The sequence below is a fragment of the Acomys minous genome, assembly GCF_964271855.1.
Source record: "Acomys minous genome assembly, chromosome: 7".
In the NCBI taxonomy this organism is placed as follows: Eukaryota; Metazoa; Chordata; class Mammalia; order Rodentia; family Muridae; genus Acomys; species Acomys minous.
In genome coordinates, this window is record NC_140488.1 from 93,865,848 (window position 1) to 93,889,145 (window position 23,298).

The 23,298-nt window shown below is 39.6% G+C and overlaps 1 protein-coding gene and 1 long non-coding RNA gene across 3 annotated transcripts in view; one reads left to right on the forward strand and one right to left on the reverse strand.

Moving 5' to 3' along the window:
* NHS (NHS actin remodeling regulator) overlaps nucleotides 1–23,298 on the reverse strand; it is a 342,238-nt gene that overhangs the window by 30,848 nt on the left and 288,092 nt on the right. For both annotated transcript variants that reach the window (XM_084790158.1, XM_084790157.1), the window contains 2 exons: nucleotides 14,038–14,190; nucleotides 7,182–7,315 (listed from right to left, as the gene is read on the reverse strand). In XM_084790158.1, the coding sequence (XP_084646284.1) occupies nucleotides 7,182–7,315; nucleotides 14,038–14,190 (287 nt within the window). The remainder of the gene's footprint in view (nucleotides 1–7,181; nucleotides 7,316–14,037; nucleotides 14,191–23,298) is intronic.
* LOC311602296 overlaps nucleotides 1–23,298 on the forward strand; it is a 56,054-nt gene that overhangs the window by 8,345 nt on the left and 24,411 nt on the right. The window lies entirely within an intron of this gene.

Consider the following 23,298-nt stretch of genomic DNA (forward strand, 5'->3'; position numbering starts at 1 on the left):
TTTGAGTTCAAACTTCTGTTGCATCATTATGCCTCAGCATTATGTCCAGTAGACTGTTTTTCCCTTCATGTTCCTAAATACAAAAATTGTTGCTTAAGGGGAGGTGCTTAATTTCTCCTGCTCAAGATTTAAAGACGGTTTTCAGAGTCTTTAAGCTTTTAACTTTAACTTTTTAATTTTAAGATTTTTAGCTTTAACTTGGCAAGTGAGTATGCTTCCTGTGGTCAGCTCCGAACACAAGTTCAAAGCATGGAATGTATTGTAGCATTAGTTACCTAGTTATACTTCTTGCTCCTCGTGTAGACCATTGCTAATCCCTTAGAAACATGGAGCCTGGCACTGATGTCACAACCAGAGTTGCAGTTGACAGACCTTTGAGCGAGCCAAAACAGCTTCTTTGCCAAAGTCAGTTAAATTTAATCCTCCTTGGATAAGGCTGTTGACATCCAAGTCTGTCTGCATAGTCTCTTCATTCATATATCTGCCTGCAGATGTCATTCTCTGACTTACTGTTTACTTACTTATTTCTGTGCTTATGAAAGAAAAAAAAATACACAGTTCTTAAAGGAATGACTGAGAATACCTCTGCAAAAGCTTGGCGAATGGAGAGCAAATGGGGACCAGGGACAACGACACGAGTATAAATGCATGTGAAATTCACTATAAAGTATCATTCATATTTTATGATCAGGGAAGGTGATTATAAACTGTGAGATACAGGCATTGTCTGATAGTCATGTGTTAGTCAACTGAGGCTCTTTAATGTGCATGAAGTTCCTAAGTTTATAGCTTTCCCTCTTTTAGCTGTATTGTCATCCATTTTCATCCGTGGCTGTGCTTGATTGATCCATTTCAAATTATAGTTGCAGATGCATACATAAATAAGTTTGGTGGCAATGAAATGAAACCAAAGCAGAACAATTTTTCCGAAGTTATCAACACTAGACATACTCTTCCCCTCCTCTAGGGTGGGTTCATCATTCATTTGTGATATAGTTAGGTTGGTTTGTTATTGTTTGCTTTCCACTTGGGGTTCTTACCTCCTGGTTGATGTTCTTTATTTATGGGTAGAGGATTCATGAATTATTTTCTGGGCTTTAAGACTATACGGTATGCAAAACAACAACAACAACAACAAAAACATAGGCTCAAAGAAATGTCACTGCTTAGCAGCCCCACTGCCTCCTTCCCGTTCCTTCATTCTATCTTCACCCATGCCCTGTAGGTAAACCAAGCTCATTTGTTCTGATTTATCTTTCCTCTACAGCCAGTTCTGATATGCTCATTTTGAAAACTTGCATTAATTCCAAAGCAATTGGTATTTTAGGAGCGTGGTTTGAACATAATGTAAACGTTGTGTTTGCTTATGCACAATTTCAGACATGAAAAACTCTAAGTGGATGCATGGATTGCACTGAGCTGAACTGAGCTGTTGAAGAATGCAAAACACATTTCCGACATCCACAAGCTACTATGTTCACATTGTGGAGCTTATTCACATATAACCGTACAGCCTTCCCTCTAATTTCTTATCGGCCCTCTTCTAATCCCCTGCCAGTAACGCACAAACTGCAAATCTTATGATGAGCCTTTTCACAAGCAAACTTCAAGGCTTTTGTTTTTTAGGATGGAGTACCAGTTTATTGCAGTGTCTATGTATTTTCCAACAATTTAATATGGTTGGTACCTGGCCAGGCCTGTGGGAGAGGCCAGAGGATTTCAAGTTCAATAATACCTTGAGCTGCAAAGTAAGTTAAAGGCCAGAATGAGCAATTTAGCAAGACCCTGTCTCAAAATGAAAAGCAAACAGATAATTTAGGACATAGTTCAGTAGTAGAGTACTTGCTTTGGCTCATCCCCCAGTATAATATACACAAACACACTGTGTGGATTTCCTTTTCATGTGTGTGATAGAAGTCTGAGGGTTATGCGCCTAACTCTGTTTTATTTATATTTTTAATTCTGTATGGGGGTTTGGGCAGCATGGGAATTTTTAAAGATTTCAAAATTGTTTTTTCCAAAACATTGATTTTTTTACATTTTAATTTAACATAATGTATTCCTATTACATCCTGATTGTTATCCCCTCCTTGTATCTTCCTGTTCCCACCCTCCCTCCCTCTTCTGCCCTACTCCCCTCCCCTAGACCTCTGACAGAAGGGGACCTCCTCCCCCACCATATGACCACAGCTTATCAGGTCACAAAATTGAATTTTATGCTAATGTATGGATATTTGTGTGTTTTCATTATTTTTTTCAAGACAAGATTTCTCCATGTAGCCCTGGCACTCCTGGACTTGCTTTGTAGACCAGGCTAGCTTGATATTTGTGTATTTCATATATCTTTCTTTCTAACATTAAGTTTAATAAAATAGATCAACTAAACACCTAAGAATTGAAAATGAAATAAACTTGTGTCTAACTGAAAAGCACAGCAGACAAATTCTCAATAACCAAAGGGGAAAAATAATTCAAATGGTCAACACCTTCAGGAAGAAAGCAAGATGTCAACACACAAAGATCAGTTGCTTTTGTTTACACAAATGATAGCCAATGAGAAGAACCAATGTGAGGTTATCATCTGAAGCAATAACTGGATGATTAAATACCTAGGAACTAATCTTCCAGAAATACATAAAATCTGCTGTGGCTCTGGAAAATGTCCCATATTATCATACCCACTGCTATTCCTAATTTGACTACAATCTAGGGAAGGAGAAAATTCTTCAAGAATCCTACCTGAAGATAAAGGAGTTTTCAATAACTGAGTTTTTGTTCAGTACACAAACACACACCATGGTGGGACCCTTCTTTCCTTATCTCTCCTGCCCACAGTAAATAGTATCCTATCACTTAACAAATGCGTTTGCAGACAACAGTCTAGTCAGGTGGATAAGGAATGGCTCTTAGGGTATCTCTCTTTCTTAGGCTTTTGGAAAGTATGTGTGTGTGTGTGTGTATATATATATTGCCATAAACATTGTATATTTGGCTTTCAGCCAGGTCCAAATAAGACTTTATGTCCTTGACCAGTCCGAAGCTGAATTCGCCATAATGAAGTCATCAGAATCTTGAGATGCTATATGAGAATGTACATTTGGAGAGGGTTATTTTGATCCTTTTCTTGCAGCTCAAATCCACAGTCACCTTATCTTTCAGAGATATCCTAAAATTAATTTCCTAGATTCTGCTTTCCTTTCATATCACATAAGTCTTTTGCCCTTTATTAATGTTGATATTCTAAAGTTGAACATGAAGCAGGGCTAGCGTCTCTTCTAATATGAGAGAAATTTGCCGGGCATGGTGGTACACTCCTTTAATCCCAGCACTCGGAAGGCAGAGGCAGGTGGATCTCTGTGTTTGAGGCCAGCCTGGTTTACAAAGTGAGTCCAGGACAGCCAAGGCTACACAGAGAAACCCTGTCTCGAAAAACTAAAAAACAAACAAACTTTCCTCTCTCCAGAAAAAAAGAGAACTACACAGTTGCTAGTGGTAGAACTTCAGAATCCAAGCGCATATTGCACAAGATAATCTTGCTAGCAAATCTTTCCCTGAAATCACTTGCTTAGTCTCCGTGATAACAGAGGCTGCTATTATTTGGAGGCATACCTTAAATTCTCACCAAATAGTCTGCTTTAAGCCAAACCTAAGCAGTTTGGCTTTTTGTGAATTCTTCTTGCAGAACCTTTCAGGTAAGTAAATCGATAAGAAACCAAGCATTCCCTCTTATTTGTAGGAGTTGTGGAGTTACTTTGGAGCCACATCCAGATGTCACTGTAGTAATGGCACTATGTCCCTGGAACTTTTTTTAGTATCCCATGGCCTCTGTATAAGTTTACAGCACTGCCCTAAGGCATCTTAGTTCACAGCTTTGGAAACCACAGCTATATCGCTTTTCAGCCATTTATCTACAGATACTCACTCCTAGACACGTTTTGAGATGAAACTCTCTATAAAATATTATAGACTTTAAAAATCCTCAGTGATGAAATATACATTTTATGTCATGACATATTCACCTATAATACTATGATATTGTATTACATTCTATAGGATAGGATATAATGTATATCAAAATTTATTAAATTAAGATCCTTTTTGGAGACTTGAGATACATATAATTATTTTTTTCCTATTAAAAAAGTGCTTTGATGAACATATTAGTGAATAAATCTTCACATAGACTGATCTATCACCTTGGAGTTAATTCCCATAAGTGGAATTGCTGGCTGAAAGGGCATGAATATTTAGAGTTTTTCTTCTCCTCTGGAAAAGTTGTAAGTAATTTATATTTCCTCTAATTTTATGAGGGCATATATATTATAGGCCTTTCATTTGGTGATAAGAGCTTTATTACAACTGACTATGAATATTGTTCAGATACTCAAATATATTTTAGGCACTGTGCTAGGGACTTGCATACACATAACTTAATTTTATTTATTTAGTATCATATGAAATACACTTAATGACCTTGTAAAGTCAAAATGATTGTTCCTTTCTTATAAAGAAATTGGAATTCAGCTATTTAAAAAGAAAGAAAATAAGATTTAGAAAGTTACAATAACCTATCTCCAAATCACACAACCAAAAAATTAGGCAGCTGGGGATTAAAGCTACAATCTTGTCATTATATGATAGACACATCAAGGACTTGAATGACAAACCATCATCATCATCATCATCATCATCAGGTCTAATATATATGGAATGCTTACCATGCATTAAGCACTGTTAACAACCCATTCAAATTTTGGTGCCAAAGCTTTTTCTATGGCTAAGACAATGACTGAAAGGATGCACTAATCTAGAGGTGCACAGCTTACATGGTAAAAATAGTATTCAAATTCAGGTAGTTTGGCTTTACAGACCATGCCACTGTTGACCAGAACATATTACAGTGGCCCACAGAGTATTGGAAACCTATACCAGAGTCTTATTATAAATGTTCTTTAAAGGGAAGAAAAATGGCTTAACTAAGTCTTATAAGATTAAAAAGGGAAAGTCACTGTCTAATAAAATATTGATCCAATAGTTCTCTAAGAAAATGTGTATCCAGGGTTTTGTCTGCAAAGCTCCTATCCTTATTCCTGTAACCTTTATTCTTTAAGCAACATATGACCTTTTAAGCCAAACAAATAGAAGTGTATTCTAGCCAAGTGTGTGAGGTATAACTTGGATGAAAAATCTTCTAATGAAATTGGTGACCCAAACTTAATTGAAAACAACCCCCTCCAAATGATTTGGAAATGGCAAGATTTAAGAAATTCGAGATAGGCAGACTTTCAGATGCTTACAGAAATATAATCTAGGTTCTTCTCCTTGCTGTATGTAGGGCTAATGAAGCACCTTCATTGCTAGTCACTACTTTAAGTCTTTTCCTATCATCTTATTTAGATATTTAGACATCATTAAAAATTATGTAGATTATAAAAAAGGATTATATTTTCCTGTCACCTCTGTAAACACTCAAAAATTTTCCATCTCACCTCCTCCCCAAGAAAACCAACTTAATGAGCTGCAAAACACATTATAATGAATAGGAAAAATATTTTTAGCATTTTTATGCAGAAAATACCTCATTAGAAGCAAATGCTTTGGCAAGCAGATTTAAGCTTAATAAGAACTTGTATTGAGTAGGGACTTTTATGAAAAATCACTAGCATGTGTAAGCACTCTGTCTAATGAATCAGGGAATCGTAAACTCCTCTTTCTTATCCTTGGGTTGCATCACAGCAATGTGGCGAAAACAGCATGGCACCCAGTATGTACCCACCTGAAGAGCATGGTGGCCACTATCTGGCTGTGAATAAGAGAAATACCTGTGGATCATCTATTTTCCCTCTTAGGTCTTATCTGTATATATTATAACATGCAGGGTCATTTAGAGCAGCGGTTCTCAACCTTCCTAATGCTGCAACCTTTAATATAGTTCCTTATGTTGTGGTGACTCCCACTCATAAAATTATTTCATTGCTACCTCTTAACTGTAATTTTGCTACTGCTCTGAATGGTAATATAAATATTGAATATGCAGGATATCTGATATATGAAAGGGTAGTTAGAACCCCAAAGGGTTGAGAACCACTGCTGTAGATTGTCTAGTCTTACTTAAGATTTTATCTGGGTATGTTATAACACGCAAGTTAATTTAGATGAAGTATCTTTCCATCTGAATTTTTGGCATCATGGAACCTAGACATTTTCTACCATTTTTGCACAGTGGTGTAGGGTTTAGAGTCATGCATTTAATTTTAAACAAAAACCACAACTCATACGCGTACTGTTATAACTTCTTCAGACTTTGAGCCTCAAACCAAAATAAGAGAGTAGGAGTGCTGGCAAGCTTGAAGACAATCTGGGATGCCTTGGTCATGAAACCAAAGTGTTCCTGACACTAGTGATATAGGTACACGGAAGCACAAATGTTTACTTATCCCCACTAAGGCCCCAGAAGGCACATGTGGGATGAAGGGCTCACAGCAGCTTCTGATTGAGTTTGCAGGTGTTTCCACTCAAGCCCAACTTCATCATCTGTGGTCCATACTTGGGAGCTTGGGCTGAGTTACAGCCACATCCACCCAGATTAGGTGGAAGCCACCCACAGTGATGATGTCACTGGAGTAATAGGTTACCCTAGAGAAGTAGCTTTTTACATTGAATGGGAAAGTGGGACTTATGATTGATTCTAGTGGTCACTTTTCACACCACATAAGTTCTTTTCCAGCTTCTTCCATGGATTCAGGCTAGTAATAAGAGTAGTGGCAGTGGTGGTTAGCATTTATAGATGTCTGACTCTGTCAGTCAGTCTCTGTGCTAAGCTCTGTTCATCCTCAAGCCCTCAAGCCCTATTAAGCTAAATACTATTAATACCACCTTATTACAATGGCAAGAATTGAGAGAAAAAAATAACAAAATCCGAAACATAGTCAGAACTGGGATTGGAAATAAAATTGCCTTCAGATTTTAGAATCTATATATTATTGTTTCACTGCATGTACCGTGTGTGTGTGTGTGTGTGTGTGTGTGTGTGTGTGTGTGTGTGTGTGTGTACTCCAGAAAGGAGTTCCTCCATGCCTATGACCTGCCTTCTCAGCCAGCCCAGTTTCCCTTACTGAGCAAAGAGGAACTTGATGCTCAAAAAGAGGAAGCACAGGCCAGCCAGCAGTCACCATACTTACCGTTAGGAAGTGACGGTCCTTGGCCTCGCGCCTCCTCTGGCTGTGAGCTGGAGGGTAGGCTGGCAGTGGTGGAGCAGCTATGGAGAGGGGAGCAGCAGCTCTTTGCTCTCTGCGATCACTTCGGCTCCGGTGTTCTGAGGGTGCAGAACAGAAAAACATAATGACATACGCTTGGTATTTTCAATTGTTCTTTCCCTCCCGAGAGTGTTAGCCAAGAGCTGTAAAAAACAAAACAAAACCAAAAGGTGAGCTTTCATTAATCTAGCTAATCTATATGTCAGATCAGATTTTTAAAATGGTTCCTAACTGAAGGTTCACTTCCTCTGACTACAAGGGCAGATACATCCATCTCTACGGTCTCATCTTATAATCTTGGCACAAGGCGACTCAAAAGTTCAACACATCTCATTTTAAAATATCGGAAGTGAAAAAAAAAAAGAAAGGTTGAGAATGATGGCAGAAAGTTTGCTGCCATGAGGGTTGGAGCGCAGAGTCGATGCAGACATACCATAGCTTCTGGACCTAGGTGTCACTAGTTCTAGGAAAGTACTACATGGAGTCAGGAATGTTTCTGAACCAGTTTTTCAACTATAGATACCAGGTAATAGACTATGGTGACTATATTTATATCACAGAAATTGACAAAGCGTTACCCATTGGGTCTTTTCTTTATCTTTTATTTTCCTGGAGAAAAGGGGGCAACTAGCACCTTATTGCAGCCATCTACATCATTTAAACTCAGAGGGCTTTGCAGTCGTGTGGTACCAGAGAAAGTAAAGGAATCCCAGTGTCAACATTTCTCTCATTCTGGAATAAAGCTACCTTCAGGGGAAAGTTAAGAAATATCTGGAGGGTGGGAGATAAAGTAGTCAAGACTTCATAGTAAGAATCACGGAGATTTTCCTTGGCTGGTGCCATAGTTTGAGCAGGACCCCAGGACCCAGATCCGCCCGTCATAATGTTCTTCTTATAGGTTTCCAGGACCTTCTGGATCCTTCTAGTTCCCCATTCTCCCATGCTTCTCTCACCTAGAGTCCCAATAGGATGTCTTCCCCTCTGTCCCAGTTTCCTGGTAAGTAAAGTCTTTCATGGGACACGCCCCTTGAGCTAGTGTCCAGATATAAGTGAGTATATACCATTTGACTCTTTCTGCTTCTGGGTGAACTCACTCATTATGATCATTTCTAGTTCAATCCATTTGTCCACAAATTTCTGGAATTCCTTGTTTTAAATAGCTGAATAGTATTCCATAGTGTAAATGTACCACAGTTTCTTTATCCATTCTTCTACTGAGGGACACTTAGGCTGTTTCCATGTTCTGGCTATTATGTATAAAGCAGCTATGAACATGGTTGAGCATATGTCCCTGTTGTGTGGTAGAGCATCTTCTGGGTATATTCCAAGGAGTGGAATAGCTGGGTCTTGAGAAAGCCCTATTCCCATTTTTCTGAAAAAGCGCCAGATAGATTTCCAAAGTGGTTGTACTAGTTTGCATTCCCACCAGCAATGAAGGAGTGTTCCTCTCTCTCCACATCCTTGCCAGCATGTGGTGTCACTTGAGTTTTTTATTTTAGCACCAGCCAAGGAAAATATAGGTAGTAAACTTCGAACCCCTACCCAGACCTAGCCAATGGACAGGACATTCTCCACCGTTGAGTGGAGAGGGAGGTCTGACTTTCATACAAACTCTGGTGCCCCATTTTTGACCATGTCTCCTTGATGGGGAGGCCTGGTGGCACTCAGAGGAAGGATAACAGGTCACCAAGAAGAGACTCAATACCCTATGAGCATATACAGGGGGAGGAGGTCTCCCTCAGTCACAGACATAGGGGAGGGAAGTAGGGGGAAGCAGGAGGGAGAGAGGAATAAGAGGATACAAGGGATGCGCTAACAACTGAGATGTAATATAAATAAATTAATAAAATATTTTTAAAAAAAGAATCACGGAGATAAGACTCTTAGTTTGATCTCCATTACCACAAAAAAAGATAGATAGATAGATAGATAGATAGATAGATAGACAGATAGATGTGGATGGATAGATAGACAGATGGATAGATACACAGTCAGATATCACAGAGATGCCCAAAACACAATTTAGCTTTCCAGTATATATACCTCAGAATAGCCCTTCCCTACACTAAAGGCTGTCTCCTGCAATACTACTTACACTCATCTCCAGAGCTTGAAGTTTCTAGAGACCTCATCATGATTGACATACAGATTAATGGATCCCGTTTTTCATTTTGTTTTACATTGTTTAACATTAGTATTGTTCATCCTAAGTAGACTATTAGTCATAATGCCCAATGTTTATTGATGTGTGCCAGAAATGCTTTGTTAAAGCTCACATCTGCTCCTTCTCAACAACTCCACACAAGTGGGCATTAATTCTGTCCCTCATCTGCATATGTAGAAACAGATTTAAGAAGTGGAGGTCACTGCACACTGATCAGTGGTACAGACATAGCTCTGTGTCTTTAACCTTGATATTGCTAAACCTACAGGCATTGTAAAGGATAAATATGCCTCACCTATTGGAGCAAGACCTTTTGGTTTTTTCAGTATTTGGTTATAGTTATATTTTGCTACAATTTCATTCTTTGAATAGTTACAACCCTTTAACTTAATAAGGCACAAATTTACACACACTCTCTCTGTGGTTTTTTGTTTTGTTTTGTTTTGTTTTGTTTTGTTTTGTTTGTTTGTTTGTTTGCCTGTGCTATGATACAGAGCAAACTAAGCTGGACTCTTTCAGTTGATGCCAGATGTCCTTTCTCCCAAGGCCTTATAATTCCTATTTGTATGCTTGTGTTGATAAAAATATGATCTCTATTTGTCAGCCTTTTGAACTGTAAGTGGGCTCTGGAACAGGTGTGTATGTATATGTGTGTGTGCATGCATGTGCACGTGCACACACGTGTGTGATATTTTGTACAGGTTAGGAAACTGTGCTGCTACTAAACTATATTCCTAGCCCCTTTGGTATATTTTCTTGAGACAAGATCTCACTAAATTGCCCAGGCAGGCCTTATACTTGGCAATTCTCTTGCCTAGCTTCCTAAATAGTTGAACTTACTGGTCTGTGCCACAAGACCATGTTCAGAGACAAAAATTACATTCCTCATTTGATCAGAGAGCCTAAAGCATCTATAAACTAGACTTTCACTAAATGTTTGTTGAAGGACTGGACAACCTAATGTTTTACTGCAGTCTAGGTTTTTGAAAAAAAATGCATCCCATACACTATATGCATTTCATATTTATGATGTGCTGTGTTGTTGGCACCATTAGTGCTCATGTTTCTCTATAACTTATTACTTGTTTGAACTGGTTTCCTTAATGCTGGTCCCATCTCTGTTTGTTTTATTCAATATTTTACGATCTAAACTAGGACTCTGCTTTCTATCAGTGAGCTGACTGTCTTTTGTCTTCCCTATCTAACCTCTCTCTTAGAGTCACAGGCTTAGTATATAGGTTAAGAAAACATGATAGGATTCCCCATGTTCCTTTGCTTGGGATTCTTCAAAAAAAATATTCCTTCCATTCTCAACCAGAGAAAGGCCCTCCAAACCCCAGCATATGGGTGGTCTCTGCTACACTGCCTCCAAAGTCAACACTTCTCAAGAAGAAACTTTGAGCTAAATACCTTTCTTGATCAAGTTTCCATCTCTAATGTCACCCTTAATTTTTCTCCGCAAGCCAATATTTGGGCTTTTTCTAAGGGACGGCACAAGGAAAACTGTCTACATTCTTAAATTCACTAGGTGGAGCAGACGGGTGTTACTAGTTAGGAAGAAGTGAAATGGGAGCAGAGTGAGAAGGGACAGAGCAGCTCAGCTGGCCTTTGCACCACTGCTCTCCCATACTATTTTAAGTGTATTTTTTCCATTACCCAGGCTAAGAGTAGGAAGCCTAAAGTAATGCCTCACAAACACTTTTTTTTGACAATGGTGACGTAGAGACAGTATCAGCCCACCAGGGACTGCACCTACAGTCAAATCTTCATCCTTATTCTTTTAGGCCAATGAAATATAGACCCCAGCCAGAAACTTGAAAGGAAAAGAAATATAAAATATAATTATCTCTTTATAGCCATGTATTAGGCTCTCTGTGTGTTTCATGAACATTAAAGATGGTATAACTTAGTTACTATTGGCACTGAGTAGTAAAGAATTGCTAAGAAAAGGGAAAACAATCATTGTGTTCTAGCCAACTTGAAATCCATTTAGATGCCACTTCCCTGAGGATGTGTGGCATGATAGCTATGCTTCTCCTTAGTCCCCATAGCACTGGGTTGAGTTTAACTGCTTACTTGTCCATCGTCCTCATTACTCCAGAATGCTTTGAAGGCAGACAGCATACTTGATTGCTCTTTTAATCCTATGATCAAGCACACTGCCTGGCCTTTAGGACAGTTTGTTCAGGGTAGGGGGCTGATAATAAGGCAACCCAATTTAAGGTTTAATCTCAGTTCCCAAAGGAGCACAAATCTGCAGCCACCCAGTCTTACTTGTCCATGCTCCACCATCCCTTCTCTCCCCATGAAAGTAAGGCAGCAATCCCAGCTGTCCAAATAGAGACTTCCCCCAGGGAAGCTCACTGACACCTTTGGGGGAAGCAAAGCCCTTATCTGCAAGTTTGGTATTAGTCCCAACCACCAGATGGCAGAAGTGGATTATACTGATGGATACAAGGCTACATTACTGTTTCTTAGGCAAGGTTTTTATTTTATATTTATTTATTTTTTTTAAAGTCACTTGCTAATTTTAATTCTACACCACTGCATGTTTTTAATTCCATGATGCCTATAATTCTTGTTTATGGCTCTCTGCAGTGCTATTAAAACCACTACACCCAAGATTTGCTATTGAGCCAACAACAAAACAAGCCAGTCTGAACAGGGCAAAACGAGGCTCCATAGTCTTCCATCTAACCCCTAGAAGGCTGTATATCCATCTCTCATCCCCCAGGAGGAACTGCAGAGAAAATTGATATTGGCACTTGCTGTTCTTCAGTTCTGCTGTTAAGGCCAAACCTGGTGAAGCAGTGAAATATGACAGCTTATGAACAGCTCAGTATTATCTGGTTAAATCTGTAAAAGTCTAATGAGGGAGGACTGATTAATAATAATAAAATGATAAAAAAGAATGATGTCTACAGGGCTAATGCTCCTCAAGCTCTCTGATGATGGGATCTGAGAAAATATTTAGTGAGAATGATAAAACAGTACTCATCCTGTGCTTTCAATGCTCAATCAGCTTTCTGCAGAATTTCATTCCCTTCCAGACACATCGATTTAGAACCTACCATATGCAGGGTTGGTGCTACATGCTTTGAATAGATTACATTAACAAGACACAAACCTCACCCTTGAGTTGCTCATGGATTAATAGCAGAAGGCAGGCTGGACCACCGTGGTCAGTTATGACACACGGTTACATGTAGAATGTTGGGAGGGTGCATAGGTTATTATGGGAAAGGTGTCTAGGAAGAGAACAGTAGACAGGAAGATCTCCAGAAGGATCCTTGCACTAAAAATATATTGAAGGATGTTTTTAACTCATCCATAAAGCTGAAATGAATATAAATATCACAGTATCTCACCATTAATAAATTGAATGAAAACTTTTAAACAAATACTTTGGGGACAGTTGTAGGTCAGTTGTTTCATTAAAAGGAGAAAACCCAGAGTCATACAAATGTGGATGAAAATAACACTTATTAGGAATTTCTGTCTTTAGCTTTAAAACATTTCATTTGCATTGTAATGTTTTGTAAACTATCAATTCTTAAATAAGTGTAGGTATATTGAAATAAACACAATGAATTTGTAGACACCACAACAAAAATGTGAAGGGCAGAAAAAGTGGCATACCATTTTCTGTTGTCCATTTTGGGGGTCTTTAAAGGATAATGAACATTTTGAATACTCTTATTTTAAGGGGTTTTAAGGCACTGGAAAGTAAGAAAATGTTCATCTTCTACCTAGACTGTTACATGCCTATCTTTGGCACACTCTCAATACTGTGACAGAAAAACAAATATGATTATCTATTTTCATGAGACACAGTATATGGGCAAGGTAAAAAGAGCTCTGGCTGGGGGATAAGAGGACCTGGCCGTGAAGTTTGCCAGAACAAGTTTCCCCAAATTTCAAGCCTCCAATCATCTCCTAGTAGAACGAGGGCATTAGATCAGCACAGGGAGCACCAATAGGAACAGAAGAGCACTTGAGGGCTTTATTGTGAATATTAGAAGGATTGGGCAGGTGCCAAGCATGACAGCCATCCTGTAGTGCACTGAATGGTCAATGAAAGGGCTCCAGGTCTCCTACAGCATTCAAATGCCCCACCCAAATCCCTTGTAGAAAGAATCCTAAAAACTATTTTTCAATTATTTTGCTTATATCTAATAGATGTCAATACCAATTTTCATAGCACTTCTCCTGTCCCTACTTCCAGAGCTCCTTCATTTCTCCCAACTCTTGGTTTGTAATGGCTTCTGTCTGTTCTAAACTCAACTTTATTTTTAAGAGGTATAGATATTTAACTGCTTTCATTATGTTATCTAATATAATTGTGAATTGGCACTTGCATATTGACATACAATGTTATTAATACGTTTTTCTTTTGAATTATTTTGTGATCATTTTTAGGCCACAATGGAAATTGTAAAACATATGTACATGTAGCTGATATTATGCACGGCTTTCATTGAGGGTAGAAATGAGATCATTTCAAAGCACTTGCTTTAACTAAAGGGGCACTAGGACTAACAAGACAGAAAAACCCTACATGGCACAACCTCTGATATTCTCCCAGAAACACCCAGCCCCCAGCCTGGGATCAGTTACCTCTGCGCAAAGCTTGCAGACTCTGTCTGGCATGGCGGTGCAGCTCCTCCACACAGGGCGGCCTGGTAGCTGGGAGGAAGATGTTTCGCTGTTGGTGCCATGGTGCACGGTAGTATACACTCAGCTTACTCTCGATGTCCAAGTTGGAGACAGCTGCAAGATAAAGAGCAAAGAGTACAACATGCATCAGGAGCATTGCTTAGCGGGCTCTGGGGTGGGGAAAGTGACAGGGAGCTGGGGAGGAATGTAGAGGCGAAGGCCAAGCTGCATGCTGTTATGAAGAACACTAACTCAAGGCTGGAAAACCTTTGAAGTTTGTGACACTGCTGGGGACAGTTATGCCCTTGGACTAAGAGATGGGAGAGCACAAGACACTTCCTCACACTGTTCCTGTTGTCTACCTGATCTGTGGTCTGTAGTTTATGACGTTTCTTGTCCCTGTACATTCTGGCTGCAGGTTCCCGAGCTTGCTCTCCACCCCCTGACTCCATTCCTTGCTATTTTCCCCTGGTTTCACCAAGCACAGCATTAAAGGAACCATAGCGGTGTGGTAGGGCATATTAAGGGAAGGAATCTATAGATCATATGATTCTTACAATTCATCTGAGATGTCAAGGAAGACTCTTTTTCTCCTAAACACAGCATTTAATTCACTACTGTCTCCTTCATTGCATTCATGATGAATATATCCCAGGATGGATGAGAATAGAGGATGCATACCTATAGGAAAATGTTCTGGGATGTAAGGGGACTAAGACTAAGAGATGGCCACCCAGAGAAATTCATGAGCAGTTGGCATCATATTAGCCTCAACACTGCCAAGATTAGGTACAGTTGGCTTCATCCTTCAGACCTGTGACCCAGAGCCAGACTTCTGACCCAGGAGCATCCTGCTCTTCTCGGGTCAGCTTTTCTTCCTGCTTCATTTCCCTGTTTCCCCAGTGTTTGGTTTGGAGATACTCTGTTCCACTGTTTATCCCTATGCCATACATAAACTTTTGGTTCCAGTATGAGCATATTCTTTTAGAAGACCAGTCTACCATTCTACTTTGAGAAGCCTAATCTGGAACAACATAGTCTATAGGAAATGTAGAAAGAAAAGTGAATAGAAGGAAAGGAATAGAAGAATGAAAACTGGGGAAATACAGCCTTTTCATGATTAAATTTCCCTTCCCTCACCATGAACTCCAATTATTTTAAATACAGTATTCAATAGCGTTTAACTGCATTTAATAGTATTGATTAGTCTAGAATAAGGTTTTCATTACTACAAGAATCACTAACAGAGAGTGAAGTTCAATAGTAGTTCAATAGTAGCACATGTGCCTAACTTATGTGAGACTCTGAGTTTGATCCTTAGCACTATAGAAAAGAAACAAATACATATCAAATGATATATTGAAACATGGGGAGAACCAAGTGGAATATACAATGGCTCTAAATTATCTAATAGGATGTTCCATGATGAGAACTTTTTCTATAGATGCATTATATAATATAGTAGTTCCCTTTGCCCTTGGACCAAGAGATGGGAGACCTCAGTGGCTATTAAGCAGTTCGAAAATGACTAGTGAGCAAGGAACTGAAATTTTTAACTTTTATTATTAATTAAAACAGTCATACGTGACTATCATTTAACACTGTAGACTTAGGATGACCATAAATAGTCTATATTTTCTCACCTTTAGTCAAAGAAATCATGCTCTCCTACCTCTTTATTCTTCCTGTATGTTAAATCCTTGAGTATTTGGGTCAGAGGACTATTTTACTGGAGAGGGACAACACTCTTTTTGGAGGGAGGAGGAGGACCAACAGAACCATAAAAGAAGGGAGGCAATTTTTCTTTCTCAGGCTATTCCATAGCCTCAACTTTCTTCTTAGAAATTGTGAGTGCTTGGTGAACCAGTCAGGGGTCACTGGACCCTGTAAGAAAGACCAGGAGGATTCACAATCAAACAAGCTGATCTTTTCAGGCCCGAGAGGATGTGTGGGGGGCCTTGGTATAAAAGGGGAGAGCCAAGTCCAGAGCAGGACACTTCTCTCCCGTGGACAGTGGGCAGAGCTCTGAAGACAGAAGTATCATTCAGTTAAGCTCAGAGGAAGAACACTCTAGTGCAGTGATGGCATTGACTAGAAAATTGGCCTGTCTCTGATCACGGAGGTCAACTCCTGCTCAATGGGACTGAGGTCATTGCTAAACTCAACAAAGATGGCTGTGACTCATGCACTGGTGACAGCTGGAAAAGAGACAGAACAGAAAGTCTGATTGTGGAATACAAAAAAAAAAAAAAAAAAAGCAAGAAATGCAATGGGCAATTCCAGAAGTGTGTGTCTGCCATCAGACTTGTCTCTTTAAGGCAGCTGGGGTCATACTTTAGGCTGGGCCCTGATGAGAGGAGGTAGGCCAGAAGACTTAACACCCTTCATAGCATCTGAACTGTTGACTAGACCTTGGCAGTCCCTCAAAAAATGTCAAGTGTCTATGGCTTTTCAATTATGGACCAGAAGGAGCTGAGCTCCTGCTATTCACTTTAGTCTTGGCATGAGGAAAAGACGGAACCAGGGTTTCCAACACTGTGTTGGTAACCTGCATATATTAAGAATGCTCCAAACTTGTTGCTTTTCAGCATCAGGAAAATTTAAGAAGTGCAAAATGTTTCCTGATGGTGCCTCAGAATCTTGTACGAGGGAAAGGGATTGGGTGACAAGGGAAAAGAGAGGAGAATGCTGATAATGGAAAAGCCTATTCACCCATGAACATTATACAACAGCTATGCATGTCAGGCACAACGCTAGACAGAGCATCACACACAGGAATCCCTAACATCTTGAGGCACATGTTTTGTGGTTTTGTAGGAAAATGTTGATGTGATTCTTCCCAAAAGTAACAGATCAAGAAAAAATGCTCTCTGGCAACACTATGATACAGTCTCCTAGGAATGACTTAAAGCCGTCAGATGCTAGAGTTTCTACGTTTCGGTAGTAGGTAACTCCAGTTTCAGAAAATACATAAGATACAAAGAAATTCAGCAATTTTCTTCATTGCTAAATATAAATTTCTCATTATTTGAAAGTGCAGCCTATTTAGCTAAATCAATGAGATCCAGAATCAGTGAAAAACTGCCCCCCCAAATAAAGTGGAAATGATAGATGATGACACATGACATTGACCTCCAAATGCATGTACATGTGTACACCCATGTACACATAGAAATATGAATATGTACATTCATACACAAAATAATTTCTTTTGTCTAGTAATGGTTAAACTAAAGTTGAATTCATTCATTTGTAACGTTGCTATACCATTGCAAAGCTGCCCCATACCTCCAGAATCACTCTATCCTGCTCTATCCTATTTTCTTCAATTATTAGCAATTCCATCATGACTAAATTATGAATGATAAGCTTAGTTACCTCTGTAACATATATCCTCATATGAAAAAGGATAAGCCTGTTTTATTATTTTACTTGAATACAACTAAGGACCCCTCTGTCAGTTAGCATCCTAGAATGGCCCCCAAGATTTCTGTGCTTTCAATAGATAACACATGTGGTTTTTTTGAGCATGGGAAGAAACTGTGCCTTATGCTACATCAGTTTACAAAAGGTATTTTTATGGCCCCTGTGCCTTTGACTTTGAGTTTATCTAAAGGGAATGTATCCTATATGGTGGGTTATGGCCTCATCACGTGGGTCTTTAGGAGACAAGAAGTAACACAGGCATTTGCCTATCCACTTGAAGAAGCAAAATGCCACATTGTAGAGAAGGCCTGATGATAGGAAATGATGGGCAACCTCTAGACACTGAGGGCTCCAGTTCTATACCCTCCAAAGCTAAATTTTTGCCAAGAACTAATAGGCTTGAAAGAGAAACCCCAGGCCTCAGATGGCCGCACAGCCTCAGGTGACACCTTGTTTTATAGCCTAGTAGGACTCTGAACAAAGAACACAGACTCAGACTGTCCACTCACAATATTGCAAGATAATATTGGAAGACTTGTTGGTTTCATCTCTGTGGTACTAGACATTGAACCCAGAGCTTTACACTTGCTAAGTGAATGTTCTGTCCCTGAGATGAATCACCAGCTCCTTTTTATTTTTTTTTATTTTGAGACAGAGTCTTACCAAACTGCCTAGGTTGACCTCAAACTTTGGATCTTCCTGGCCCAACCTCCTAAATCACTGGTATTACATACCTGTGCCACCAGGTCTACTTGACAATGCTGTTTTGAGTTGCTAAGTTTTTGGTAGTTTATATGGAGCAATAGCACATTAATAGGAAATTAATATACGCCACTATTAATGTGTTTTCTTTCTTAAAATTACTCACTTACTTGTCTTGTCTTGTCATCTTCTCCCCTTCTGTTCTTGCTCCTTAATGATGGGCCAGAAGATGGCAAGCATTACAATTGGAAGTAAAGCTTTACAACTGGGAAAAGGCTATTTGTGTGCCCTGTTCCTCCTATCCAAGACTGTAAATCTCAAAAGGAACTCCAACCCCATGCTATTCTCTTCATAATGCCATGGCCCTTTCACTCAACTCACAGAGGAAAGCATTGGCCCATTTTATAGATAAGCTCAGAAAAGGGCATTTACAGTCCTATACCTTGTAAGTAAAATATCTGGGGTCAGAGGTCACTCTGGCTTCACAGCTGCTTCTTTTTATCAGACCAATACAGAAATAAACTTGCCAAAGCTAAAGGTGATTTGGGTAGGGAGGGAGAGTGAATTATCTGCATATAAAAAGTATCTAGCTCCATCACAAACTTGAGAAGGAATAAACTTGATTATCTGGGTATGCAGGGAGTTAGTTTTACAATTAAGCTTAGTTGTTTAGAGGTTAAGATGCTTTTAGGTCTAGATAGATGTTTTAAGTTGATAATGACAAGATGTGATGGAGATTGATTTACACTCAGAATTTTAGACTCACCAAGATAGGAAAGATGCTTTCTTCAAGGTTGTCAAATATAAATAGCCAAAACACTAAGAATGTAACATTTATATAATTCCTGATTGTGTCATGATTCTTCTTGCTGTAGGTAGTTTATTATATATATGTGTAATAATATAAATGTATATGTAAAAAAAGTATCTAGCAAAGGATACAACACTTCCACCTTCCATGTCTTCCACAGAACGGAAATAATCTTCTAGAAATGACTACTAGAGGAGGTTGGGAGGGATTTATTACATTCTGGAAAAACACATAGCATACAAACAGGCACCACAAAACTGGACTGCTAAAGGAAAAGGCCATTATGTCTGTGGAACTGTGGCGTCTTTATAGACTCATCTGAGTACATTCCCCTCTCAAATCCCAACGTTAATGAGATTGTCTAGATCTAGATTCATAGTGATGGATCAGTTACATCGACACAGTCATTCATTGAGGTCCTCAGAAATGGCCTGACTCACACATAATATTTAAGATTCGCATCTGGTGTGGTGCTGTGTGTGTGTGTGTGTGTGCGCGCGCACGCATCATATGTTACATATATCATTGCCCGGAAGGCTGAGGCAGAAAGATTCCTGTGAGTTTGAGATTAGCCTGCAGTATATAACGACTTCTGTGTGATCCTAGACTATCATAGGAGACCCTTTCTCAAATACCAGAAGTGAGAATTGGGTTCTTAGATCTAGGAGGTTTGCTTTTAGGAACTATTGGAAAGGAATGAAGACTGGAGGCACACGTCACCTTGCCCATGCTCTGTGTGGCAGCCATTACCCAGCTTTCCTGGCTGGCCTTATGAGGTTCTTGTTCCCTTAAAGCATAACCTATGGGCAGAGAACAAAATGTTTATTCTTGAGGCTGAAGAGATGTCTCAGCAGTTAAAGGCACTGACTGTTCTTCCAGAGGACCAGGATTTGCTTCCCAGCACCCCGAACCATAGTGGCTCACAGTCATCTGTAACTCCAGTGGTAGGGTCTTCTGACCCTCATGGGAACCAGGCATGCAAATGGTGCTCAGACATCTATGTAGGCAAAAACACCATATGCATAAAAAAGTTCATGCTTTAACCTCCTATCCTAAAAAGACTCTCTACCTTACCACAGGGTAATCCCAGCTTCTCCCTCTTCCTTCTCCAGGCTCTTGAAAATTGAGTGAAGAATGGGGGAGAAGACAGATGAAATTAATGTTTGCATTCTGTGTGTGATATTTTTTTAAAATCAGAAAATTGTGCCAAGTTACTCGGAAATGGAATTTTTATCCCTTCAAGGGAGGGAAGGAAAATTTAAAAACCATATTCTTAGAGTATCTACAGGAAACACCTCTAAACACCTTTGTTAACTTTCCTTCCTGCCCCTCTGCTGATCAGACCCCTACCCTCACTACATAATAACTTTTCAACCAGAAACAAAGCCCCAAACAAACCGTCTACTCTGGCAGCCTGTGATAGAAAGCAGTGAGGAGTATCACACGTTAGTATATTAGTAGGCATCTAAAATAGTTGGCGTTGTGGCTACACAGTCAGCTTGTTCCCACATTCTGGCTATGCTGAAGCAGCCTACAGCTTGGTGAGGAAAATGGAAATGCAGTCAGTCGGGAGCTGCTGCAGAGTCCTCAGAGATGCGAGGAAGACAGGGTGGGGAGTTCATCAAGGAATGCCGTTCTTTCATTCCCACCTGCTTTTCTTTCTTTGACAACCAGCTCTTTGCCCATTGTGCTTGGCAACTTGTATTAGAGAAGAGGGCAGCATCCAGGAAAAGCAAGAGCTACAAGAGCCTTCTAACCAGCCCAAATCCAGAGTCAGGTTTCTTGAAACTCTTATTGTCCCCCCCTACCCACGCCCCACACCCCACACCACAGATCTATAATAATTCAGACCTGCTCCCAACTCTGGACAGATTATCTAATGTAGCAATCTTAGTATCAGAAAGATGGGTTATTTCCTAACAAGTTCCAGCTCTTTAGAACACCTCAACTTCTTCAGAATAGAACACTGATAGACCATACATTTTTTCTCAATTTATATATGAATATGAGGCTTCATGACTAGAATACTAGTCATTATTGCTACTGCTGTTTGTTTTGATGTCAGCTATCCTTTGGAAACACCACTAGTGCTCTGTACTCTGCTTGTAGTTCTGCAACTACAGGGCTCTGTGCAGGTCTTGGAACATTCCTAGCATCCAGATCGCTATCTTTACATATGAGTGATTAGGAAGTTTCCATCTCTGGATTCAGTCCTGCTCTGTCTGATACTTTGGCTTTGGACCAGCCATCAAAACCTACCTTGAATGATTTATTCTGTGTTAAAGCGATGGCAGAGTGGGCTGGTAGAGAGAACTTGGTCTCTCTGTGATGAAAAGATGGGGCTTAATCACAGGGGTGAAATCCAGAGAAAATCATGGAAATACTTAATCTTGGTCCCATACTCCAGAAAAAAAAATGGAATCAGAGGGCACGCAATAGTATGTTTCTCATGCTCCAGTGAAATGAGACTGCACTGACCTATCACTGGTTAATCAAAAATTACTTTGTCTTCCTACAATGGAAACAAAAGACTGAAAGTCTAAGGTTTAAGTTTGAAAGAATAAAGTATAGAGATGTCTACTTTTCTTGAGGAGATGTGTCATATGTAAAAGCACTTCCATGTGAGCTTAAGGACCTGAATTCAAATCCACAGACCCCATGTAAAGTCGGGTATGGTAGCACAGGTCTGTAATCTCAGTGTTCCTTCAAGAGTGACGAACACAGTGGAGAACAATAAAGAGACATCATCTCAAACAAATTGGAAGATGAACAGTGGCACCTGAAGTTGTTCTCTGATCTCCAAACATGCAACATGGCATGAAAGCGACCAAACTAGCACACAGAAATGTGTGTGTGCACACACTCACATGCACATCATAAATTCATGAAACACAAAAACAAAATTTAAAAACTCAATTTCTGTATTCTTAGTAGATGAAATATAAATAAAGACGATAGCAATACAGGTTATACTTTGAGAGTCTCACATGCTAAACACAGAGAAGTCTGCCCATACCCAAGGATCTTGAGACCTCTCTAACAGGTCTGACATCCCAATCTCTGATGTCTGTTGACTAAGGCAGCAGCACTTAGAATGATACTGTGGAGATTCTCTCATAGTTGTTTTCAGGGGCGCAGTACTCCATGCTCCTTAGGAGTGGTCATTAATAACTTGCTTATCTTTAGGTTACCTGCCTGCCTTATTCCACACCATACACTTCCTCCACTATGTAAGCATATTGTCATCTGTCATAGAGGAGCTATTATTGTTTTCAGAAACTTCCTGTAATCATGGAACAGAATTGTTGGATTCTACTTCTGGAAGGGACCTTGGAAATTACAGTGTTCTGTATTTTTTTTTTCAAATTACAGGGCATGACCCATTAGTGGATTGCAAAATCCATTCAGCAGGTCAAGACTAGCATTTTTGAAAACAATGGCTAGAATAGAGCAGAATAGAATATGCTCAAGTGTACTGTATTGTTCTGTGGAGCTATTGTTTGTTGTTTCTGCTGGGCATGCATGCACGAATTTGCTTGGTCGTGATCTAAAAACACATCTTACTCTGAGCAGCAGTCAACATACTGTAAAAACTGTGTTGGTTTAGGCCACTCCTCTGAAATATTGGTAAGTAAGCCTACGGCCAAAGATATGACCCAAATTCACAGACCTGAGTTTTGGCATAGGTAAAATAAAATTAAAGGAAAAAGTGTAAGCCTCCTGATCCTGGATCCATGGACTTTTCTGGATGGCTTCTGTGTCCACCACTTTTAGTCACTATTTCCTACCTATCACTTTTATTTGGTTGTCCCTCATAAAAAAAATGCTCTACTGTCCTTCTTTTCTATAAAAATCAGCTCTTTTGATTTCGGATTCCGGAAGCATTTCGACCTAGGCTGTAAACCTTGTGATGAAAACCCACAGAAAGCAAACTTGTACAGTTACCTTAACCTCAAGAGTACCCTTGCCAAGAGCTCTATGAGAATACTGGGGCTAGAAAAGCTACCCTGTACACTTACCAGACACACGAGCTATGTTGAAGCTTAGAGTATGTATGCAGTCATAGAGTGGTGATCTTAGAGAAAATCACTGGAACAGCAACAGAAAAATACAAGCTCTTCTTAAAGACACAGATCCAGGTTCTATCTAGGTGTCAGGCTGTGAACTATCTAAATGCTTTTCATTTCTTGTATTTTGCCCTTTCTGCAATCTGTTATTCTATCCAAAAACAAAAAACAAAACAAAAACAAAAAACAAAAAGAGGATTGCCCAGGGTAGCAGAT